Below are 20594 nucleotides of genomic sequence, written 5' to 3'. Positions count from 1 at the left end.
TCTTTTTCCCACTGCTGTGACTTTGGCTATGTCTGAGATGCCAAGTCAACCCCAGCCCAGCTGAAGCAGCCGTTTCTCCCCCAGACCCAGGGACAGAAGCAGAATGAAAAGCATGCACCAAAGCCCACTACAGCCATCCCGAGACGGGAGAACAACTCTCTGGAGAAGCAGAGCAGATGAACTTGCATATATTCAACCATGCTTCATTCAGCTGACGGTTTGTGTTTTGACCACAGGGTCTGAATATATTCTTATAATTATTATAAACTCAACTTCCTTCTTTCATCAATATAAGGAGGGTACTGCAGGGGGCTGATGCCTTGCCGAGAGTGATGCCTGGCAGCTGAGTTTCTGCACTCTCTGGAATGTGCATCTTTGATCTCAGCATTAAATCTAAGCCTTGGTTTTAGACACCTAGAAATGTGCATTGCTATTTCACCTAGCAATAATGTATTAACCACTATCCTGTCACTCCAACAGCCCAGAATGAAATGTGACAGCATTTTACAGCCACCTTAAAGGGAAATACATGCAGAGAACCTGTATAATGGGGCTATTCCTAATTCCAAAAGCCTCTTGGCCCATCCTGAGAGAGGAAGGCTTTTGAGAGCCATTTCTAAGTCTCACACCAAGCCGCTGTGTATTACTTGATGTCTTGTGAACTGGCCCCTGGACCTTCTCTCCTCTGCAAAATGAGAACCATCAGGCTCATCCATCCCCCAGCACATAAAAGTTTGCAAAACACTGATGGCTCCCAAGATGCCAGCACTAGCCTGTGCTATTGCTCATTTGTCCCAGATTATTAAATTCACACCTGCAAAACAAGGCTTGTAAAAGTGTCCAAGAACGAGTGAGCAAGCTTTCCTGCAGCACACTTGAACCTCAGGAGACCTCCCTGGGGTCCAGCAGCTTATTAACAATTTTCTTTCCAAGAAGCCGGCAGGTCCAACAGAAATCCTCTCTGACGGCCAGAGTCATTGACAGGCAACTCATGATGGGGCAGGAGGCTAAACCAGCCAACTCTCCCTCCCTCCCTGTCAGCCAAGCATCAGCCCTGCGTAGCGACCTGGCAGCAGGCAGCCAGCCTCAGCATCCTGCCAGTACCTGGCCCCACCTCTGCTTTTCCCATTCAAGGTTTGGCCACTTTTTTCTCCGCAAGTGCTCTAACTCCAGATCTAAGCCACTTGGGAGCAAACTTTGCAAGACACTTTAATATCGTGTCACTAGCCTACAAGCAAAGGAGCTGCAAATCATCTTACAGCTGCATTTTCGAGCACTCGAGAGAGGGTCGTGCTGAGTAACTCACGCACAAAAATAGCAAGGGGTTTCCTTCAGTCATTTTCTTTTCCTCCTACCTGCTTTGGCTTCCCGAGCGTTTCAAGTTCCTCCGGAGGTCTCCCGCGGACAGGAGCGGCCTGGGATTGAGGATCTATGTTATTTACTGCACTACAATCAAGTAGCGTCCCGGTCGCCTAGGCAATGACATTGGAGCTGTTGAAAGCTATGTGAAAAGTGAGGCAAACCCCTGTGCACTCCTTCCTGGAATAGGAGGCAGTTGCAAGGGGGTGGGGAATGCTCAGCCAAGCGTGCCGGGGAATTAAGCTGGTCACCAGTGCCAAAGTGACTCCGGGGCAAGCTGGCTCTTGGGGGCTCCAGCAGCGGCAGCCACCCAGCAGCGCTGTGCCTGAGGCGGCTGCTGGGGTTTAATTGCGATGGAGCGGGGAAGGAGACTCAACGTAGACTGCTGCACCAAAGGAGGCTCTTCCCCTCACCAGTTTGATAGACTGAGTTGGTTTTGTGCTTGCGTTGGTCAAAATCACCAGCTCATCTCTCCTGGGGCATCAGAGGACTGGGGCAGCCTGCCTGGGGGACCAATAAGGGCCCTGCATTTCACTATGCTGCTTCCCCCAGGGGAAAAATGGCTTGATGAGGCGCACATAGAGTGGCTGTGGATGAAGACTGAGTATTTCTGATTAAAACCATCAGCCATGAGATTATTATCTGTGTTGTGTGGACTCACTGATACACCTTCTTACTGACAGCCATTTTCAAAACCTACCAGTTTGCTGGTCAGTCTGTGGTCTTTTGGTCACTCGGGGAAAATGGCGAGCGGGGTTCATTACTAGTAAATTGTTGCTGTGCCATGAAGTCACCCGCCTCTATTCAGGGACTAACAGCCACCCCCTGCCCGCAGGCACCCACACTTTGCTTTCCAGGGCAGATGGTGGCTGTGGAGCAGCTGTCACATTCTGTCCCTTTGGTATGGGCAGGGACAGAAAACAGATGCATTTACTAGCCCCTAAACACATCAGAGTCACTGTAACCAGTTTCAGGGGCCTAAATACCTAATCCATAATGAGAACAAGACTCAAATGTCTGCTCTAATCCCAAGGTTTGATTTTCAAATGGTGGTGATTATACACCCTGAAGAAGGAGGTGGGTTCCACGCAGACAGCTGCTCTTGCGGGGCCTGGCAGCCAGTCTGCTGTCCAGGAGGGGCTTATTGCCCATGCACAAATGCAGAATATGAGCTGGCAGGACCAAAGGAGGAAGACTTGTGTACCCCCCCCTGCTGGGTGGCAGTTCAGCAAGGAAGGGACACCAAGGCCTCCTCAGCTTCTGTGCTTGGTGCCCAAAGCACTGGGCCGTTTTTTGGACACAGATGTCCCTGTCAAAATCCTTGGTCCCTTCCTTGGCTCCTCTGCAGCTGGCTGCACTGGGGTGGCTGTTTCCTGAAGGAATATGTACCCTGGGAGGGGTTACTCAGGCTGCTCCCCCCTCTCCAGTGATCCTTGGCTAATCCTCCTCCCTAAACGTTCCTTTTTTATTCATTTTAATCCAATTAGCATCCTGTTTACTGGGGTATTTCTATTGCAGTTTGCAGTTCCCTTGTCCTAGTTGTGGAACCTTTCAGGTCATCGCGACCGGTCTCCCGTTGCAGTCAGTAATTAGCCAGGAGGGGTAATTAGTCCGGGCACCGGGCGCGCGCCAGGGCCCGCGGAAACGCGCCAGGGGAGGCCTGGCCTACGCCGGCAGGCCGCGAGAGGGGGCAGACTGTGGAACCAGGAAGGGGGGAACCGGCGTCTGACCGCACTGCGGCTCATTACACGGCTCATCTGCATAACAATTACTTCAATGAGGCAGCTTCCCGCCCGCTTCCCGCCGCCGGGCGCCCGCGGGCGGGCCGGCCCAGCCGCGCCTCAGGCCTACAACTCCCGGCGTGCCGCGGGGCGGCGGCGCCCCGCTCCGATTGGCTGTCCGGCCCAAGCGCTCCCGCCTCTTCCGGCCACTTCCGCCGCGGGACAAGGGCCGGGCCGGGGCGGCGGCGGGTGGAGCGGGCGTGTTTGAATCGCGGCGCGACCGCTTCCCCCCTTCCTCTATCCCTTCCCCGCTATGAACTTCTCGGAGCTGTTCAAGCTCTCCGGTCTGCTTGGCAGGTTCTCCCCCGACGGCAAGTGCCTGGTGAGTACGGCGGGGGCGCCGCGTGTCACCGGGGCCGCTCCCGCCCGTCTGCCGTGGCTCCGCGGCCTGAGGGGAGCGCTGGGCGAAACGCCCGGGCGGAGCGGGGGCCCCTCGGCCCGGCCCGGCCCGCGGCCACGCAGCGGCTTCTCCCCGCCAGTCCGGGGCGTCTGGTACCGGGCGGGCCCCCCAGCCGGGTGCTGGAGAAGCAGCGGCAGCGCTGTTGGTGTAAAACCCGTGTCTGTGGGACTGCTTGCCTGCTAAAAGGCTTTTAGTTAACGAGGGTCGTTGTAATGGAGACCTGATTAAGGTTAACTAAATAAAATAACAGTTATGAGCCAATGAATAATTTTGAAAAAACGTAGGATTAGTTAACCAGCAGTGATAGAGTGAATGAGGATTCTTTTTATTACTATAACCCCCCTTCCCTCCTGCTTTGGCTATCAGTTTGCAGTAGAGCATGGCACACGTCAAGCCTTTCTGAAATAAAAAATCCCAGTGGCATCTGAAGCGTGTCTAAGGTGGCAGCAGCACAGTGTTTTGTCACGGCGCGGTAAAAGTTGCGGTTCTCGAGCCTGGTGTTGGTGTGCCAACTCGGTTTTGTTCTTGCTCAGGCTTCGTGTGTGCAGTACCGTTTGGTGGTTCGGGACGTGAATTCCCTCCAGATCCTCCAGCTGTACACTTGCCTGGATCAGATCCAGTATATAGAATGGTCGTCTGATTCTCTGTTCATATTGTGTGCCATGTACAAGCGAGGGATCGTTCAGGTAAGGACAAAAATGGGGCAGAATGTTTCCTGTTGGGGATTTGTGTGTGCTGTGAGTGGGATCTCCTTAACAGCAAGCACTAGCTCAAGGCTGTTGCCAAAGTAATTGACATTGTTATTGATAACATGTGGTTTGAGGATAATACATCATGCCCTTATTTTTAAAACCATGACAAACATCTCTGAAGAAAACAAAAACAAAAAACCCCAAGGAATAAAAATATTTGTCAAAACACATCAAAGCTGGAGAATATCTTGCCAGTTTCTTAGTACAGTAGGAAATAAATATATACAAACTTGTTAAACGGACTAAAACGTCTAGTGTTGCACGTTCAGAATATTTGTCACAGAACCCGCCCCCCCCCCCCCCCCCCCCACCTTACTTTATGGTTGTATTAACACATAGAGGTGTGGGGCTTACTTTTGCAGAGGGATCCAGCGCCAGTCCTTCATGGCCACGGGCTTTCAAGTTTCCTGACCTCTCTGGTATGCAATGCAGGAAGCTTTTCACAGCTGTAGCGTGTGCTTGTGAGAAGAGATTTTGATAAGCTGTTTGTTTGCTGCAGTGTCTGTTTGGTTTCCTCTCTGACCTAGGTCTGGTCCTTGGAGCAGCCAGACTGGCACTGTAAGATTGACGAGGGGTCGGCAGGATTGGTGGCTTCATGCTGGAGTCCGGATGGTCGTCACATTCTCAATACGACCGAGTTCCATGTGAGTGTGAAGTCATGATTACTACTCTTGACAGTATCAGATGTTACTGTCTGCTCTTTGCCTCTTAAAATAACCTAAAGCTCTTAAAGCTGTAGTGGTGGTAAAGAATACATTTATAGTTCTCCCATATTCCTGTATGTAATCATGGTTAATTCCAGTTTAGGTGTTGGTTATTCTGTTAACGTTTTATTTTCTTGCTTCTGGTGATGAGATAGAAAATGGATGCTTAGCTTTGAAAGTAAAACTATGTGTTTGAGAAAAGTGTAGGGATAACTAGCATTCATCGAAGCAATTTTAGAAATCAAATGTGTTGTTTGTAGCTTGGCAAAGGCTCAGGATTTCCAGCAAATAAAACCCCAAACCATAAACATTTAAGAGTGGGTATGGAATGAAAAAATACTGTCTTAGGTTTATTGACCTATGAGGTGAGATTTAGATCCACATCCTGGAAACACTTTCATAATTGTTTGATTTTACACATAGGAGCCAGACTGCTGTTGATATAACCACTTGTGAAATTAAAATTATAACACCTGTAAGTGCTTAGCGGTCAAGAGTCTTATTCTGGATTCCAAACTAAGGTAGAATCCAAATCAGTTTGTGGATGCCGGGCACTGGGCTTGTTGGAAGTCATGTGGAAGTCTGACTCTCCACCTTTATAGTCTTTGCATTAGAGCTGGTGATCCATGTTATTCAGTACAATGATGAACAGTCAGAAAGTAGCAGAGAACTAGATGCAAGACATTTTTCTCTTTGCTGTATTTGCTGTTTTCAAACCTGTAGATGGATTTTTAGAATACAGGTTATTGCACTGTAACCCTTGCTAGCACTGAATGCAAATTTACGCTGCAAGATTTTTTTCTTGTTTTGTGTAAATCCCAATGTTAGTGGTGCATAGATGAGGGGCTTTGTCATCTGTGTCTGTGGACTGGTGTTAGTGCAAATGCTGGTGCTCTCAGGGGAGCCTGTGGAGAAACTGTCATACAGCTGCGGTGTGGTTCCTGCTGCACATGTGGCAGAATGCTCTGGCAAGGGTGTTTAGTCCTGGCCAGGATTTTTGGTGCTGTCTGGGGTAAAGATTTTCTGGTTGTAAAGCATTCCTCCCCCCCGGCCCCATTCCCCTGCTTCTTTAGATTGTGGGTTAGGAGGAGTGATGAATTTAGGCCTTAGTTTTCCCAGGAATTAATCACCCTGATGGTGATTAAAATAAGAAATGAGTCTGGAATTTCAGCCCAAAGTCAGTAAAGACATGCCTGCTCATCAGGCAGAAGTGTTGTAGTTGGTAACCCAAACTGAAGGCTGGTGTTATGTGCTACAAGTGAGTATCTCATGGCACGTGTGTGTGTGGGTGGACTAGCAAGTATTTATTGCCTCCCAACAGAACTTGGTTTGACCTTAGAGGATTTCATTAAGCCTTTGCCAAGTTGGCATATGTGTTGGGATAAGTTTTCTTTCCAGCTGTAAACAGGTTGCTAAATTAGTTTTTGTCAGACAGCTGCCTGGGTTATGCCGATGTCTGAATTGTGTTTACTCTCTCTCTCTCTCTCTGCTAAATCCATAGTCTGGTGGGACAGACATGAGTAGTGCTTGAGACAGAAACTGTCAGGACACTTAATAATGGTGTATTATGTGTGTTATCAAATTCAGCAATTGGTTGGAGGGCTTGGGGGTTCCCTGTAAATCAATGCAGCTCGGCTTTGGTAGCCTGACATTTTCAAACAGCACCAACTAATTACTCATACTTTTAATTCTTCAGATCAACATGTGAGCTCCATTGTAAGCTCACAAATAACTCTCTTATTCCTAGAATTTTTTTAAAGGTTATGATGTTGCTAATTTATTTCTAGCAATCCATACTTGTGCCACAGAGAAATTATTCATTGGCTAACTTGCAGTCAAGTTCTTTTTTTGGTCAGCATTCTAGTGAATAATGTTGTGGGTTTTTTGATGTGACTGGTGTGCAGTTCCTAACTCAAGATGAGTACAGCAGAACTGACGCAGGTTTCAAAATTCCGTTTTGACTCTTTTCAGTCTTTGAGATGGGCAGCCATACTCTATATGCACTTAATATTAACATAACTCTGCAAATGTGATGGTCTTATCGGAGATGAGCCTGTAATGATGTGCAAGTCATTGGATCCCAGAATTGTTGCACAGCGTACAGTAATACTGAATGGCACAGGTACCTGTCTGAAACTTTGTTACTGCAATAAACAGCATGATATACAAGGCAACTAAATGGTATAGTCTTATTGGAGGAAGTATATAGAGACTCTGTCTTTTCACTTGATAGTGGGTTGTTTTTCACAGTAACAGATTACTGGCAGAGGCAGAGGAATTTACCATGCTTAATTGCAAAAGTGTACATAGTACCTAGTTACTTGACCCAAAATTTTGAAAGCGTCTTTGTGCCGTGTGTTAGCTTAAGGATGTGTGTGTGTGTCGTTCTGTCAGCATCTAGGATGGAAGTCCTGCTGAGATGTAGAAATGATGTAGGTTTGTTCCTTAAACTCTTGCTAAGATGGATTGAAGGATTTCCTTCCATTGGGGGGTGTCAGTGCTGCTGTCCAGACTGGCAAACCGCACGGATACAGACTTGCTAGGTTTTGCCAGACAAAAACTAGTTTTACTGGGCAGCCAGATATATTCCAAGGTACATCCAAATCTAGAAAGCTTTTCTTTGTCTGCTTATATCTCACAGGTACACATGAGAAGTGGTCAGAATAGTTGCAAATTGATTTTTCATCACCTTGTTCTTTATACCAAGCTAGAGTACAGTTCTGTTAGGAAAAGCAGGTTTGGGGGTGGGGGAATGAAGGTAATTTTTCTCATCTAACTAATGAAGAGCAAATCAAAAGTAGTTGGAAAACCATGTTCTGAAAGCCTGCTATGCAAAGTCTCATCTGGTGTCTGAAAAAGTTGGAACCCCATGTTGATTGTATTGATTGATGCAGTGCACTGGAAAGCAGCTTGTTGTCCCCTATCTGTTGGTTGTTACTTATTTTGTAGTAGGTGGTACTTCTGCTGAAAGCCACTCTGCGAGGCAGTTTTGCATGCCTGCAGTGTGTTACATGGCAAGCTCATGGCTAGAAGATTCCATGTTACCAGTTTGTCCAGTGGAAGGTGTGGTACCAGTTATCTCTCCTCATTGCGCCCTTGTTCCACCTGAATGCATAGGCACGTACAGAGCTTAAAAAAGAGCTGAAGATAAAAGATACAAAGAAAGCAAATGGATCCTGTGCTTCCTCGTGACTAGTATTTTATGATAAACAGTTTGAAGACCAGCAGCATTGCCCTTCAGTGTTTCTTTTAAGAGCCTTACTTATAAACTACATATATTCTTTCTTTAGTTCCATGTTAGGTACTGAATCATTAAGGAGCTTCTTTTGAACTACAGCAGCGGGGGAAAAAAGTGTGTTTCTGTGTATATCGGAGCTAATCCTTAGTAACTGTAAATGGCTACGTTGGTTGAAAAATGCTCTCTGTCGAGGAATGTGCTCCGAATAATCTTTTGAAATCCGGTGCTGACAGACACTGCTATGTAAGGAGGCCTTGTGACCCAGTCAAGTCTGGGACAAAAGTTGACAGTCATTTGAGATGCAAGGTTGTTTAAAAGTGTGTTTTTATCTATTGAAAATCACCAGTCTTACACCTGCCTATAGCTGTCAACATTGGGACGTAGTCCTGAACCCAGCACTGGAGACTGTTTATCACGTTACCATCTAAATACTTTTTATTTCTCAGCTGTTTTTAGGCTATTTTAAAAATGTGTCTGCTTTTGGTTTGGTTTTCCACTGCAAAACAACAGCTGAAAACTTCTCAGACACCATTATCATTAGGATTTGAGTTTGACAACTCCACTTAATCAAGTCATCTATGCTAAAGAGAAAGTACCCCTCAAAATGATCAGTGAAGAAGGGCTTGCTGACCACAATCTGTTCTCCTGCTGTAAAAGCAATTGTCCCTTTCCCACACAGTCTCTGAGAAAAGCAAATAAGATTGATGCAATGTATTGTAATTTTTGAAGTGATTGGCTTTTTTCACCCTTGGCATTTTAGCTTTCTGTCTCTCATAATCATATCTGCTAGCTATGAAATACTCTTTCTTGGGCTAGTTTACACTGGCAGCTTGGGCAAGATCGTGGAATAATGTTTCTGTTCCAGTTGGGAATAGGAAGGTTCTCCCATTTTGTCACAATTGAACTGTAAACATATTGCTAATCTATGTAAGATGGGTGTGAAGTCCATACATCAAGCACACAGTGTAACTTTCTCAGTTTATAAAAGTGTTTGAGTGTGTACAAATAGAACAACTGGAAAGAACCCTAATTTGGAGAATCAAAGCGGTTTGCCTTTACACATTTCTACCCTAGGCCAAAGCATTCAGGTTGTGTCATGTGACTTGGGCAAGAGGTTGCGATGAAGTTATGGCAGAGCATATACACGGTCTCCCATGAGTGTGCTGGTTGTGCTCTGTAGCCTCTCCCCAGCACTGCAGTGACATTATTGCAGTTTATGCTGTACGTGCTAGAAATGATGGGCTGGGGAGGTGCAGGGTGCAACATGGTACTGCTCCAACAATATCAGAGTTCAGCATTACTGAAACTTTTGGTGTTGGTGAAGTGTGTGCTCGGCAGTTAAGTACAACCTGACAAGAGTGAACAGGGAAGCTGTTATCTGTGTCTTCTCTGAGGAGTTAGAAAACTTGACCCTTTAAGGGAATATTCTGTCTGAATAGCAGAGGACTGCACCTGAAGTTGAAGTGGAGGTGGATGCTTGAAAGACTTTTCAAAACAAAGGTGTACTGGCCTTTCCTCTTCTGCGGTGGAGTCTCAGTCAAGGCGGAGGTGACAGTAAGAGCTCAGCACGTGATGTGCTGTTTCTCACCTCTGTAAAGATTTTCCTCTTCCTGTGTACCTGAGCTTGATGTGAGTGGTAAGGTTTTGCCTTGTTCTGAGGCAGCCGATGTGGTCCAGGATAGAAGTGTGTTTGGCACACAGCAGGCCAGGTGAGTTGGTTGTGAGCCCAAGTAGCCGCACAAGTGTAAACGTGGATGCCTTTGTCAGAAAAAATTATGATCCAGACCTCAGCATTCAAAGCTTGCAGCTGCTAAGCTTGTATTAAGTGGGTGTAGAATGCATGTTGTGTATGCTGCGTGTTTTGGTCAAGCGAGGAACAGCAGCAAGTACATTTAATGCTGCAATTAATAGGAGCAAGCAGCATATCACTGTTGCAGTTGCTATAGAAGAATGTGAGTAGGCATTGTGTTGGTATTTTTAAAGTAAATCTTGCATGAAGAGCAGACTAACAATGCTGTATTTTTGTATGTCCGGAAGTGAGCAGTTGCAGCTCATATAAAACTTGATTAATGTTGTTCATCTAGTGGATTCCTTTAGGACCTGCTAAACTTGAAGGTTGTACTATAGACGTCTAGTTGTAATTTCATACCTGTAAAATAAAGAGAATCATAAACACCGCGTTAAATAGCGGTCCAATACCTTTGCTAACATTGTGTAGAAGCACACTGGAATCTGATCTGGTTGTGCTTTTTCCTGTAATTTTTTTTAATTATTTCTGGGTTGTCACTTCACATCTCAAAAGCTGCTTCTGTATATACAAAGCAGTAGGGCTCTTTTATTTGGGACTCCACATGTCTGTGGAAGGAGGCAGCACTTAAAAGGGTTCCAAAATTCAGTTTGGACACCACATCAATTACTTGAATCATGCTTTCTAGCAAAAATGATAGTGTCAGCAATGAAAAAAAACCTATTGCAACACACAGTCTGTAGCATTACCACGTAGAACAGTGAATCTGTTCTAGGATGCTGCCTTGGAGTCGTTAGTCACCATTGAGTAGTTCCAATTACTTTAGGGAAGGAGAGTGTGCGTTGAGGACAAACATGCAAAAGAGTGTAGCAGAAACTTCCTCCCCCGACTGCTGCTAATGCTGATGATCTGCATCTGAAGCAGGAGGATGGTGAAATGGTAGACAGAGCTAAAGTTTTAATTCTGTAATGAATCAGAACTAATTTTGTTGTTCAGTAGTTCTGTGAAAGATAGCTTTATGACTGTGGTGCTTTACTGCAAGAATAGTTTTACCTGTGTCTCTTCTAGAATTTCTTACCTTGGTGCAATAAAATGTAGGAAAACACAAGAAAAAAATTACATTGGAAACATTCCTCACTCCAGATATAAATGCAAAGGTTCACATGACATACTGATTAATGCACATATGTCTGGTGTGGCTGCTGTTGCTAAGGGAGAGTAAGTATTTGTTTTTAATTGAATAATCTGCAGATGGCAACACAGAGCTTCCAGAATGCAGGCTGTGACCTTGAAGAGTGGTGGAGAGGCTTGTTTTACACCTGACTGCCTTCCCTGCAGTTCTAGTGTTTTATGGATGCACAAGCATCCAGAAATACCCCAAACATGATGGCTAATGCCTTGCTTTGCATAGCATCTTTTTGTTCTTTTCTAATTCTCTCAGTAATTACATAATGTTGCAGTCTTGTGTGTGGCTGAGGAGGGAAGAGCAAAATGCAAATTCTCTGTCAAAGCCGAATGTGTCTGAAAGCTGAAAAATACACCAAAATTTTCATACTTAGTGGCAAGAGGTACAATGTTCTTAAGTTGCTGTAACTTCTTATTCATTCTTAAATGCAAGAAACTTCTTATCTATCATCCAGATTCTGTGTTTAAACTTTTTAGCAACTAAAAAGTGTCTATGTATGATACACTGGCAACCACGTAGCTGGATTCATGATAACAACATTAAAGTCACTAATAATGAGGAGCTCTTTTCCCTGTTGGTGTTCTGCATCTTATATACCCTTCTGGAGTATCCAGTGTGCCTGTAATATTAATTTGGAATAAGTAACCTTGCTAACTGAAGGGAGTTGGGAGGGAATTCCTTGCAGTTACTTCTCAGGGCTTTGTGTTTGAGCTACATAGAATAGCTGCAAAGCTTAATTAGCCACAGTACGTGTATTGATCTACTTTGTGTTGCTAAATTGGATTTATGGGTTTCTATTTACTTAGGGTTTTTTTAACCTACAAAATAAATACTTCCTTGTCTCTTTCTCTTTGACAGCTGCGGATAACCGTGTGGTCCTTGTGTATAAAATCTATATCGTACATCAAGTATCCCAAAGCTTGTCAGCAGGGTAAGTGCCACAAACCAAACACAGGAATGGTATTTTTTTAATATGGCGGAAAAGAAGAATTAAGTTGACATGTAACGATGAAAGATGTGTTTCAAAACTGGCTCTGGCACCCTCCCTGCTGAGGGGTTAGCTCGCCCACAGGGGTGCACAGCTCTGAGATCAGTACCTGTGTGCCGCCTCCTGCAAGTGCACCAAGGTGTGCTCAGGGCTTGTCATGTTCTCGCTGTGGATGAGGGGTTACATCTGCTCTGTCTGCCTGTTCTTCAGATATGCATCTTTGGTGTGTTCTTCTCCAAAGGGACCTTAAATTAAATTAAGCTGGATGCGTTGATGATGAAAAACACTAATCCAAAGTGGCTTTTGTCATCTTTTACACATGGAAAGATCTGAAAGGAAAGCTCATGTTAGGACTGTAGCCACATGGCTGTGGTTAGTTTCCTGCCTGAGGCTTGTATCCTATATATGACAAAGGCAATTATGTGTTACATGTAAAATAAGAGTGGATGGGGACTGATGCCTGGAAGTTGGTGCAATACCAGTGGTTGCCTAACTAATCCACTTAGCTAGACTTAATGAATTGTTTATTTGAAATCTGTGTGTTTTATAGAACAACTGTGTCAGGGATTAAATGTGTTTTTCTGAAGCATGCTGAAGTTCTGAAATGGCTATGAAGCCATGTTCTTAGAAATAGTACAAAGTTTAAGAATGGCTGACACAAGCGAATTAGTAACTATGCATTGCCTTGATTGATGTGATCTTCTGTGAATATACTTTTTCCTTTTGACTTTTCCTTTGAATTGGGAGTAAATGCTCTTCATTGAAGAGCTGTCAACTTATTCTGTCTTATTTTTTTTTTCTCTCTCTTTTTTTTAATTAACCTTGTCTTGTTGGCAGGGCTAGCGTTCACTAAGGACGGCCGCTATATGGCAGTAGCAGAAAGACGCGACTGCAAGGACTTTGTTAGCATCTTTGTATGCAGCGACTGGCAGCTACTGAGAGTAAGATATGTCCTTGCCTTCCGCTGCTTCTGCATAGACTACAAACATATGGTGCATGCTGCTTCGGACTCGGTCACTTTGGTAGTCTGATTTTAGGCTTGGTAATGCATTTTTCTATCCAGCATCTGGCTCCTTTGTTGGCCTTCAGGCATACTTCTGCAGCAGTATTCTGTGCAGGAGGCCAATATATTCTATATATTGGTAAAGAATTTCTGATGGAATGCGAAAGTTCCACCTTTACGTTCTTGCATGAGCTGATTTACAAGCTATGCTACATTAATAATAATGAAAGTATCAGATGCTTGATAAAGTGGTCATTGGGAATGTATTATATAAACTGTCACATTCTCTGTTTAACAATGAGAATGGTCTGTGAAGGATGCACACTGGCATGTCTTAGAGGACCGGATGGATCTGAGAAATTAAAACCCGTGAAGAGCCAGTCCACACATCGTGTCACCTCTGGTGCAGGAATTCTGAGTCTTGTGAGAAGCTGACAGCAAAATCTGAGAAACACCACTAAATGCTTGTCTTGTTCCCAGTCTCTTCCCTAATGATCCTGTACTGGTCTTTCTGAGGCAAGGAACTAGGCTAGCTAGATTTCTTGACTGATTCGGTGTAACTACTTTTATTCTCTTCTGAAATGCTGTTTGTTTTGAGGTATAGCAACTATTTGCCTTCCCTGTAGAGGGAAACCAAAGAAATGGTGAGTGCAGCATACTATTACAAAAGGAAGTATTTCTTTTTCTACACTAGTGTACAAAAGGCTCTTTTTGCATTTGCAGTAGCATTTAAAGGTGAAAACTGACAATTATGTTAGGTCGGGTGCAACAGTCTTTGTTAGCGTAATATTTCAAATGGTTTTGTTTTTTCTCTTTTGCGGGCAGCATTTTGACACTGAAACACAAGATCTGGTTGGGATTGAATGGGCTCCTAATGGCTGTGTTCTGGCAGTGTGGGATACATGTCTGGAGGTATGAGGAAAAAGCACATTATTTTCTTGGAGAATTCAAGCTGGTTTTTAGCCACCATGTATAAAGTGGTAATTAAAATAACTAGTGTTAAAATTGTTTTTTCTTTTAAACATAACAAAAGCTGAACTCAATTTTAAAGAATATCCTTGTATTGGTAATGGATGCCCTTACAAGTGAATGTCAAGCTGTTATGTAAATCTTTAATGACAGCAAATTCTTAGTAGCTTTCTTTCTAATTTGCCTTGAAAAAAACCTTTGATTGTAAACACTGCAGAAGGCACTATTGACCTAACAATGAAATAATTCTTCTGTAAGATTCTTCTACTATTTTACTTTACATGGCATTGCACAGTAATTTTACAGTTAAATAGAAGTACTCATCCAAAAAGTTAGCAAGGAACATATAAATTGCTATCCTTCCTGCTCGAGCAGGTGAACTTCTAGGTGTAGAAAAGTGTCCTCCTGTGGCCATGAAGTTATGGACAGCATGATGGAAACAAATAACCCTGGGAAGGGGCAGGGTTGTAACATCCCTAGTCAGATGGCTTGCAGATGCTGAAGGAGCATGGGAGTCTTCTGTAATGGCACCTGTTGCTGAAGCGTTGGGCTGGATGGGCTGTTGTTCAGGCCCAGTAGGGCATTTGTGCTCTTGGGGTCAGGGTGGGCATGTTCTGGAAGTGCCAAAAGAGCTGAACTGGAAGCCTAGGGCCTCTTCTCTTAAGTCACAGATATGAGACCATGACCATTGCTGTTTCAAGCAGGGAGAGTTTGGAGGGAATGGTTTTGCATGTCTATGGCTTTGAACAATATTGTTAGTCTTTAGAATTCATCTATTTATGTTTCAGTATAAAATACTGCTGTACTCCCTTGATGGCAGACTGCTTTCCACGTATCGGGCTTATGAATGGTCTCTAGGCGTAAAATCAGTTGCCTGGAGTCCCAGCAGCCAATTTTTGGCAATTGGCAGCTATGGTGAAAAGGTAGGAAATAGGTTTATTTCCTCTCTTTTATCTAAACCATTTGTAGAACATTGTCCTAACAGTTCTGTCTTACAATGCTTTGTTGAATTAGGTGCGTATCTTGAACCATATAACGTGGAAGAAGATCACAGAGTTTGAGCATCCAGCAACAATTGCTAATACAAAGACTGTAAGTATGGATCCACAATCCATTGAATCATTAACAGTGCTTTGCTGCTGCCGTTTGTATCCATTTCATTCTGTGGATCTTGGGTTTTTCTCCCCCTCCTAATGTGTAAATAGGGCTTGGGAATTTGCATGAAAATTGGAGATGTAAGAAAACCGGATGAATCCTTTCAAGTTCAAGGAACACATGCATATGATCCTCTCAGCTTTAGGACTAACAGATTTCTCAGATGACTTCTGTCATATGCCACTGTATTTTGATGTAGATGGTGATTGCATTACACATTTAGGTATGTCGATGATGGCAAACTGGGAAACTTAACAGGAGAGACTTGTCTCAGCTTTATACAATTCATGACTTTAAACACCGTTGGAAATGGATTCTGCTCAGACTTACATCTTGTATGTACAAACTCATCAGGTCACCTAAAGAGCATTTCCTGTAAACATCTGTCATAATTTATTTTTATCCTTGCATACATGCATATGCAAGGCCCAGCAGATTCTGGGTAGTCAGCAGCAGGTGGAGAGCTATAGCTTTTGTTCCAAAAATCACAAGCTGTTCTCATCTGTCAAGGTAAAAAGAACACACAGTGTAGTAGTGCTGCATGCCACTGCAGAGGAAGGACTGATATCCTGTAAGACTTTACGTGTGTAGACTGTAAGTCTGCAATATTCATGTGTCTGTGTTGATGCATCTTAACCAGAAGTGAGACATGATCTGTTAAATGCACCTCAGCAAAACTTCTCATGACTGAAAAGTACCCTTACTTCCAGTTATGTGTAAAATATGTAATGGAAGACAAATGGAAATAGCTCTGTTAATCTCTACTACACAGACAGGAATTGCAGTTGGTGCATTTTATCCTAAGCTTGCATTTGGGACTAATACATTGTAAGGACACCATTAAAATATTTTTGCTATTTCTTTCTGCAATGTTGCACTTTGTTTGCACTTATTTATGATAGTACCCAATTAAAGATTCCTTGTTGCAAAAATAAAATCTATGTTCCCATTGTAATGAAGGTGATTTATTGTACTGCCAGATTTAGCGCTTGGGAATAATGAATGAGGTGTACTCTGGCAGACTCATTCTTTGCAGACCTCAGGGTTCATTTATTTGTCACAGGAGTGTTTTCGTGATCATGGTACCAAATAGCAAATGAGTTGCTGAGAATGCTGGATTTGGTATTTGCCTACCAAAGGCCTTTTCCCCATTGATAAACTAGGGGATGCTGAGATATAATACACTTGCACATGAGTTAGCAGGATGTGGATGATTTGTTAACAGCCCATGTTCACATTCTCCGGGGCCCTTCTGTAGAACTCTTGCTTGTTTCTTTGTAGATTGTGTATAAAGAAGTGGAGAAATCCCCATCTGTTGAAACAGAGAGACTTTCTTTCCCTCCAACAAGAGCATTGGCTAGTTCTCTCTTCAGCACACAAAGTAAATGTAAGCCAAAATTTACTAAAATGAGACACTTGAGTTTGCCATGTGAAGTCTTTCTATAAATAAACTTTATAGGAGAACTCTGCCTCTTCAATATTGGAATTGATCCTCTGGATACTCTGCTTGAGGCTCTCAAGTTCACTGAAGAGCTCCACAGGTAGTAAGCACCCTGCTAGTGGGGATGCTGTCTGTGTGATGCTTTGAAAAGGCAGATTAAAGATGGGCAGGATAGCGCAGGAAGGAACTGAATTGCTTGGGTGCAGAAATAGCATCCAGATCTCAGTCCGGTCTTGGAGCTGCTTGCAAAAGTTGTCTTAACATTGTGTGCATTTGTTTCTCATTTGTTCTATCCATGCAGTGTGATGTAATGACGTAGTTTAACTGTTGCCAATAATTGCTAGAATCAGATAACTATTACAATTGAGAATCTTATAGTATGTGGCAATTTCAATAATAATAATAATAAAATAATCAGAAGGTGTTACAGTCTTGCTGTCTGTTTTAGGATAGTAATTAATCCCTTAGGTATGAGGTTATATAAAGAAGCGGAGTGTGAAAAGGCCATTTGGCTTTTGTCTGAGAAGCTGTAGTAGCAGAAATGCTTTAAACTTGCCTGCAGGTAACAGGCTTTGAAATATTAAGGAGGTGGTAGACAATTTTTGATTATTATAATATTTTTTCTATCCTTTTTCTACTTTCTCATTGTTTATAGTACTGTAGATCACCTTTGTTTGGCATTGGTGTTTGTTTGAAATCAAGATTTCCACTACTTCTTAACTAGTGCATCTCCTTTTTTTCATAGTTTAATCTCAGGCTTGTTCCAGCCTTTCTTCTTTTGTCGAAGGGCAAGAATAGTAAACTGTTTATATGAAGATGCAATATCTTACATTGATGGGAACATCTTGGAGAAGACTAAAATATGGTCCTATTGCTTCAGACATAAGAGGGTTTGTTAACAGTTGGCATTTAAATACTGTGTCCATTCAAGCTTGCTTAGTCAAGTACTTTTATTTCAAATTGCAGATGACATTTCCCAGGTGCCAGTTTCCTTACAGTATGTCAAACCAGTTGCTGACAGGGCAAATCCCAAAATGGGAATTGGGATGATGGCATTCAGTCCAGATAACTGTTTCCTGGCCACCAAAAATGGTAAGTTCCTACTGCCCTATATTAAAGGGGAAACCTACTCCTTGCATGTGGTGTGTTTTCGTAAAAGAAGTTAGGACAATAATTGGTCAGTTATTTTGTGCTATGAGAAGGCTCATGGCCCCATTTAAAATCAGGTCTCCGTTGTGGAAATGTGTAACTACAGAGAAAATTCAGCCTACGTCTTCTAGCGTACATGAAGTATTGTGAGCTGCCAGAACTGCTTATCAGTGCATTAACTCGGTCGTGGCTTTGTATTCAATGAAAATAGCGTGCTTTTTCATATTCCCTCAAATGTAAGATCACTGTATTAGAAAATGAAATACATAGATCTTTCCTCCTCCATTTACAGTAGGTGTCTTTTGAAAGGCAGAGTTCTTCACAACCTGTAGTAGGGGGGCTTCTGATTACCTCAAATGGTGGAAGTTACAGAATTAATCTTTTATCTTTCCCTTCGATGGTCCTGAAGGGCTGTTTCTGTCTGGATGCAAAACCCATCAACAGCAGCATAACTGAATAATTTGATAAAAGCCGGTGAAGGACCAGAAGACAAACTAAGTCACTTCTTTTATCCTTTTTGCAATATTTCCAAGGCAAAATTGAAAGAACTGCTCAGCAAAATTCTAGTGGTGTTAAACCTGCAGCATACCTAAATGGTTTGTATTGTGTTAAGACCTCCATTAATGCCCATTTCTTAAAAAAAAAAATAAGATGTCTTCATCCTTCAGGTGTTTATTTACGTGATTACCTCTTCCTCTCCTGACAGATAACATTCCTAACGCTGTCTGGATCTGGGACGTTCAAAAGCTGAAACTATTCGTAGTCTTAGAGCAGCTGTGTGCGATCCAGTCTTTCCAGTGGGATCCACGACAGCCTCGACTTGCTGTATGTACAGGAAATAACAAAGTCTACTTATGGTCCCCAGCTGGCTGTGTGTCGGTGCAGGTCCCGGTGGAAGGTAAGGCTGCCTGCCATAACCTCCATAGGTCAGCAGCAGCTTCTTACTTACAAAATATTTTTCCACTTAAAATTGGTCTGAGCATTACCATGTAAATGGCTCAGATGTGTCCTTGGAGCTTTTTAAAAGCTAGTATTTCTTCCTCAAAAAAAAGAGTTCATGATGAGACATAGTAAATGTGATAAAATATATCAAGGACAGGGCACGGGGGCTAGCAATGATTTAATTGTTGCTTTATTTGTATGGTATGTGGAATTCTCTCTCAAGATTTATATTCATACTGGTTTATTTACATAGACACTGCAGTTGTGCAGAATGCCAGAAATAATTAATGAAATAAAAACTCTGAAAATTACTTTTTGGGTATTCTGAAAACAACTAAACAACAAAACAATACTGGGGAAAAAATGTTCATGGTAACATAGTATCCTTCCATATCAGGATAGATATGGATAGGATATGGAAGGATAGAAGAACATACGTGAACGTGAACTCTTAAGTCAGCCTGTGTGCTGAAGTCTTATGGTTGGCAGTAAGTGATGCAAGGCCATTAGCTAGAGCACATAAATGCCTTTCTGCCTATTAAACAGAAAAGAAATAGCAAAGATTCAGCTTCTCCCTCTCTACACAAGAGCAGCAATTATCATCAGGGTATGCAGCTCTGCAGTGGTGAGCAATCTTGTGGAATCAGTTTGAATTAGAATGACAAGTCCAGAAAAATCTATGCTTGGTGTGACTTGCTCCAGCTACCTTTTCCTGGAGTAAGAGCATGGCCTGTCAGCTTCTTGCTGACAAATTCTGATCTGTTTCTGCAGGTGACTTCCAGATCGTGTCTCTCTCCTGGCATTCCAGTGGGGACTCCATCGTGCTTCTGAGTAAGGACAACTTTTGTGTGTGTTACTTAGAAAGAGAAGAGGTAAAATAACAATCATTTGCATTAAAAATGCTTTGTTTGAGGAAGAATGAGGAAAGGGGTCAAAGCCTGTTGCCTAGTCTGAAGTTTCTGTATTTATAAATTATTTATTTGAAGGAGTACCCAAACTCGAAGTAACGTAGCAACTGAAGTGTAGAGAATGAAGTCTGCATTTCAAGAAAACTTTAGCATTGATGTGGTTGAACTTTCTCTTGAACTTTGTGAACTATGAACCCTTCTTTTCTAAAATTGTAGCTCTGAGTATATAATGTATAGCTATTATTTAAAGTTTATAATTGCCAATAAATATTTTGATAGTTACAAACTTGGTATGACTCTAACTACAAACCTGCACTTCTCCACTCTAAAGTCTGTTTCTATATGACCAGTGTTGTGGTTATGTAGCTATTTATCCCAGCACAAGGAAACAGTTATTTGCACACAACAGTGTACAGCTTACATCTAGTCTTGCAAGACAACAGATTTTTCTAATTAGAATTAAATACTGTAGCAAAGTAGATACTTTCTAGCAAATCAGTTACTGTTAAAGCAAAACAAGTTCTTTGTTCAGAAAGCAAATTAAGTAATCTGTAATAATTTTGCTTTTCTAGACTAAGATGTTAACAGGTGACAGTAATTAGGCCTGGTCTAGCATAGATTTAGTATACTGAATCTTTTGAGAGGGATTGTAGCTGATACAGGCAACTGAAATGGGAGCTTTTGACCCAACTATGCAGTGCCAAAGTGGAGTGGATGGCTCAGCAGGGAAAGAGCCACTGGACTATCCTTTAACCCAAGTAGCAAGCCAAAGTATCGTTCAAAAGAAGGGAGCCCATTGTTTAAGGTTTTATTGGATATTTTTGCTACTTAGTTTCACAGCCTCAGTCTCCACGAAATGAAGAACGAAGAAC

General features: G+C 42.9%; 1 protein-coding gene across 1 annotated transcript; it reads left to right on the top strand.

The window, feature by feature from the left end:
* Positions 1–3305: 3305 nt before the first annotated feature.
* Positions 3306–20008, top strand: WRAP73 (WD repeat containing, antisense to TP73). The gene is made up of 12 exons (XM_040585887.1): positions 3306–3462; positions 4074–4226; positions 4820–4936; positions 12026–12098; positions 12993–13096; positions 13984–14070; positions 14916–15050; positions 15142–15219; positions 16564–16669; positions 17690–17815; positions 18579–18770; positions 19586–20008. The coding sequence occupies exons 1-12, from the start codon at positions 3394–3396 to the stop codon at positions 19693–19695; spliced, it is 1350 nt and encodes a 449-aa protein (XP_040441821.1). The 5' UTR covers positions 3306–3393; the 3' UTR covers positions 19696–20008.
* The last annotated feature ends 586 nt before the right edge of the window (positions 20009–20594 follow it).

This window comes from Falco naumanni, chromosome 3 (genome assembly GCF_017639655.2).
Source record: "Falco naumanni isolate bFalNau1 chromosome 3, bFalNau1.pat, whole genome shotgun sequence".
NCBI lineage: Eukaryota > Metazoa > Chordata > Aves > Falconiformes > Falconidae > Falco > Falco naumanni.
Note: the sequence above shows the minus strand (reverse complement) of the source record. Positions and strands in the feature narration are given on the sequence as shown.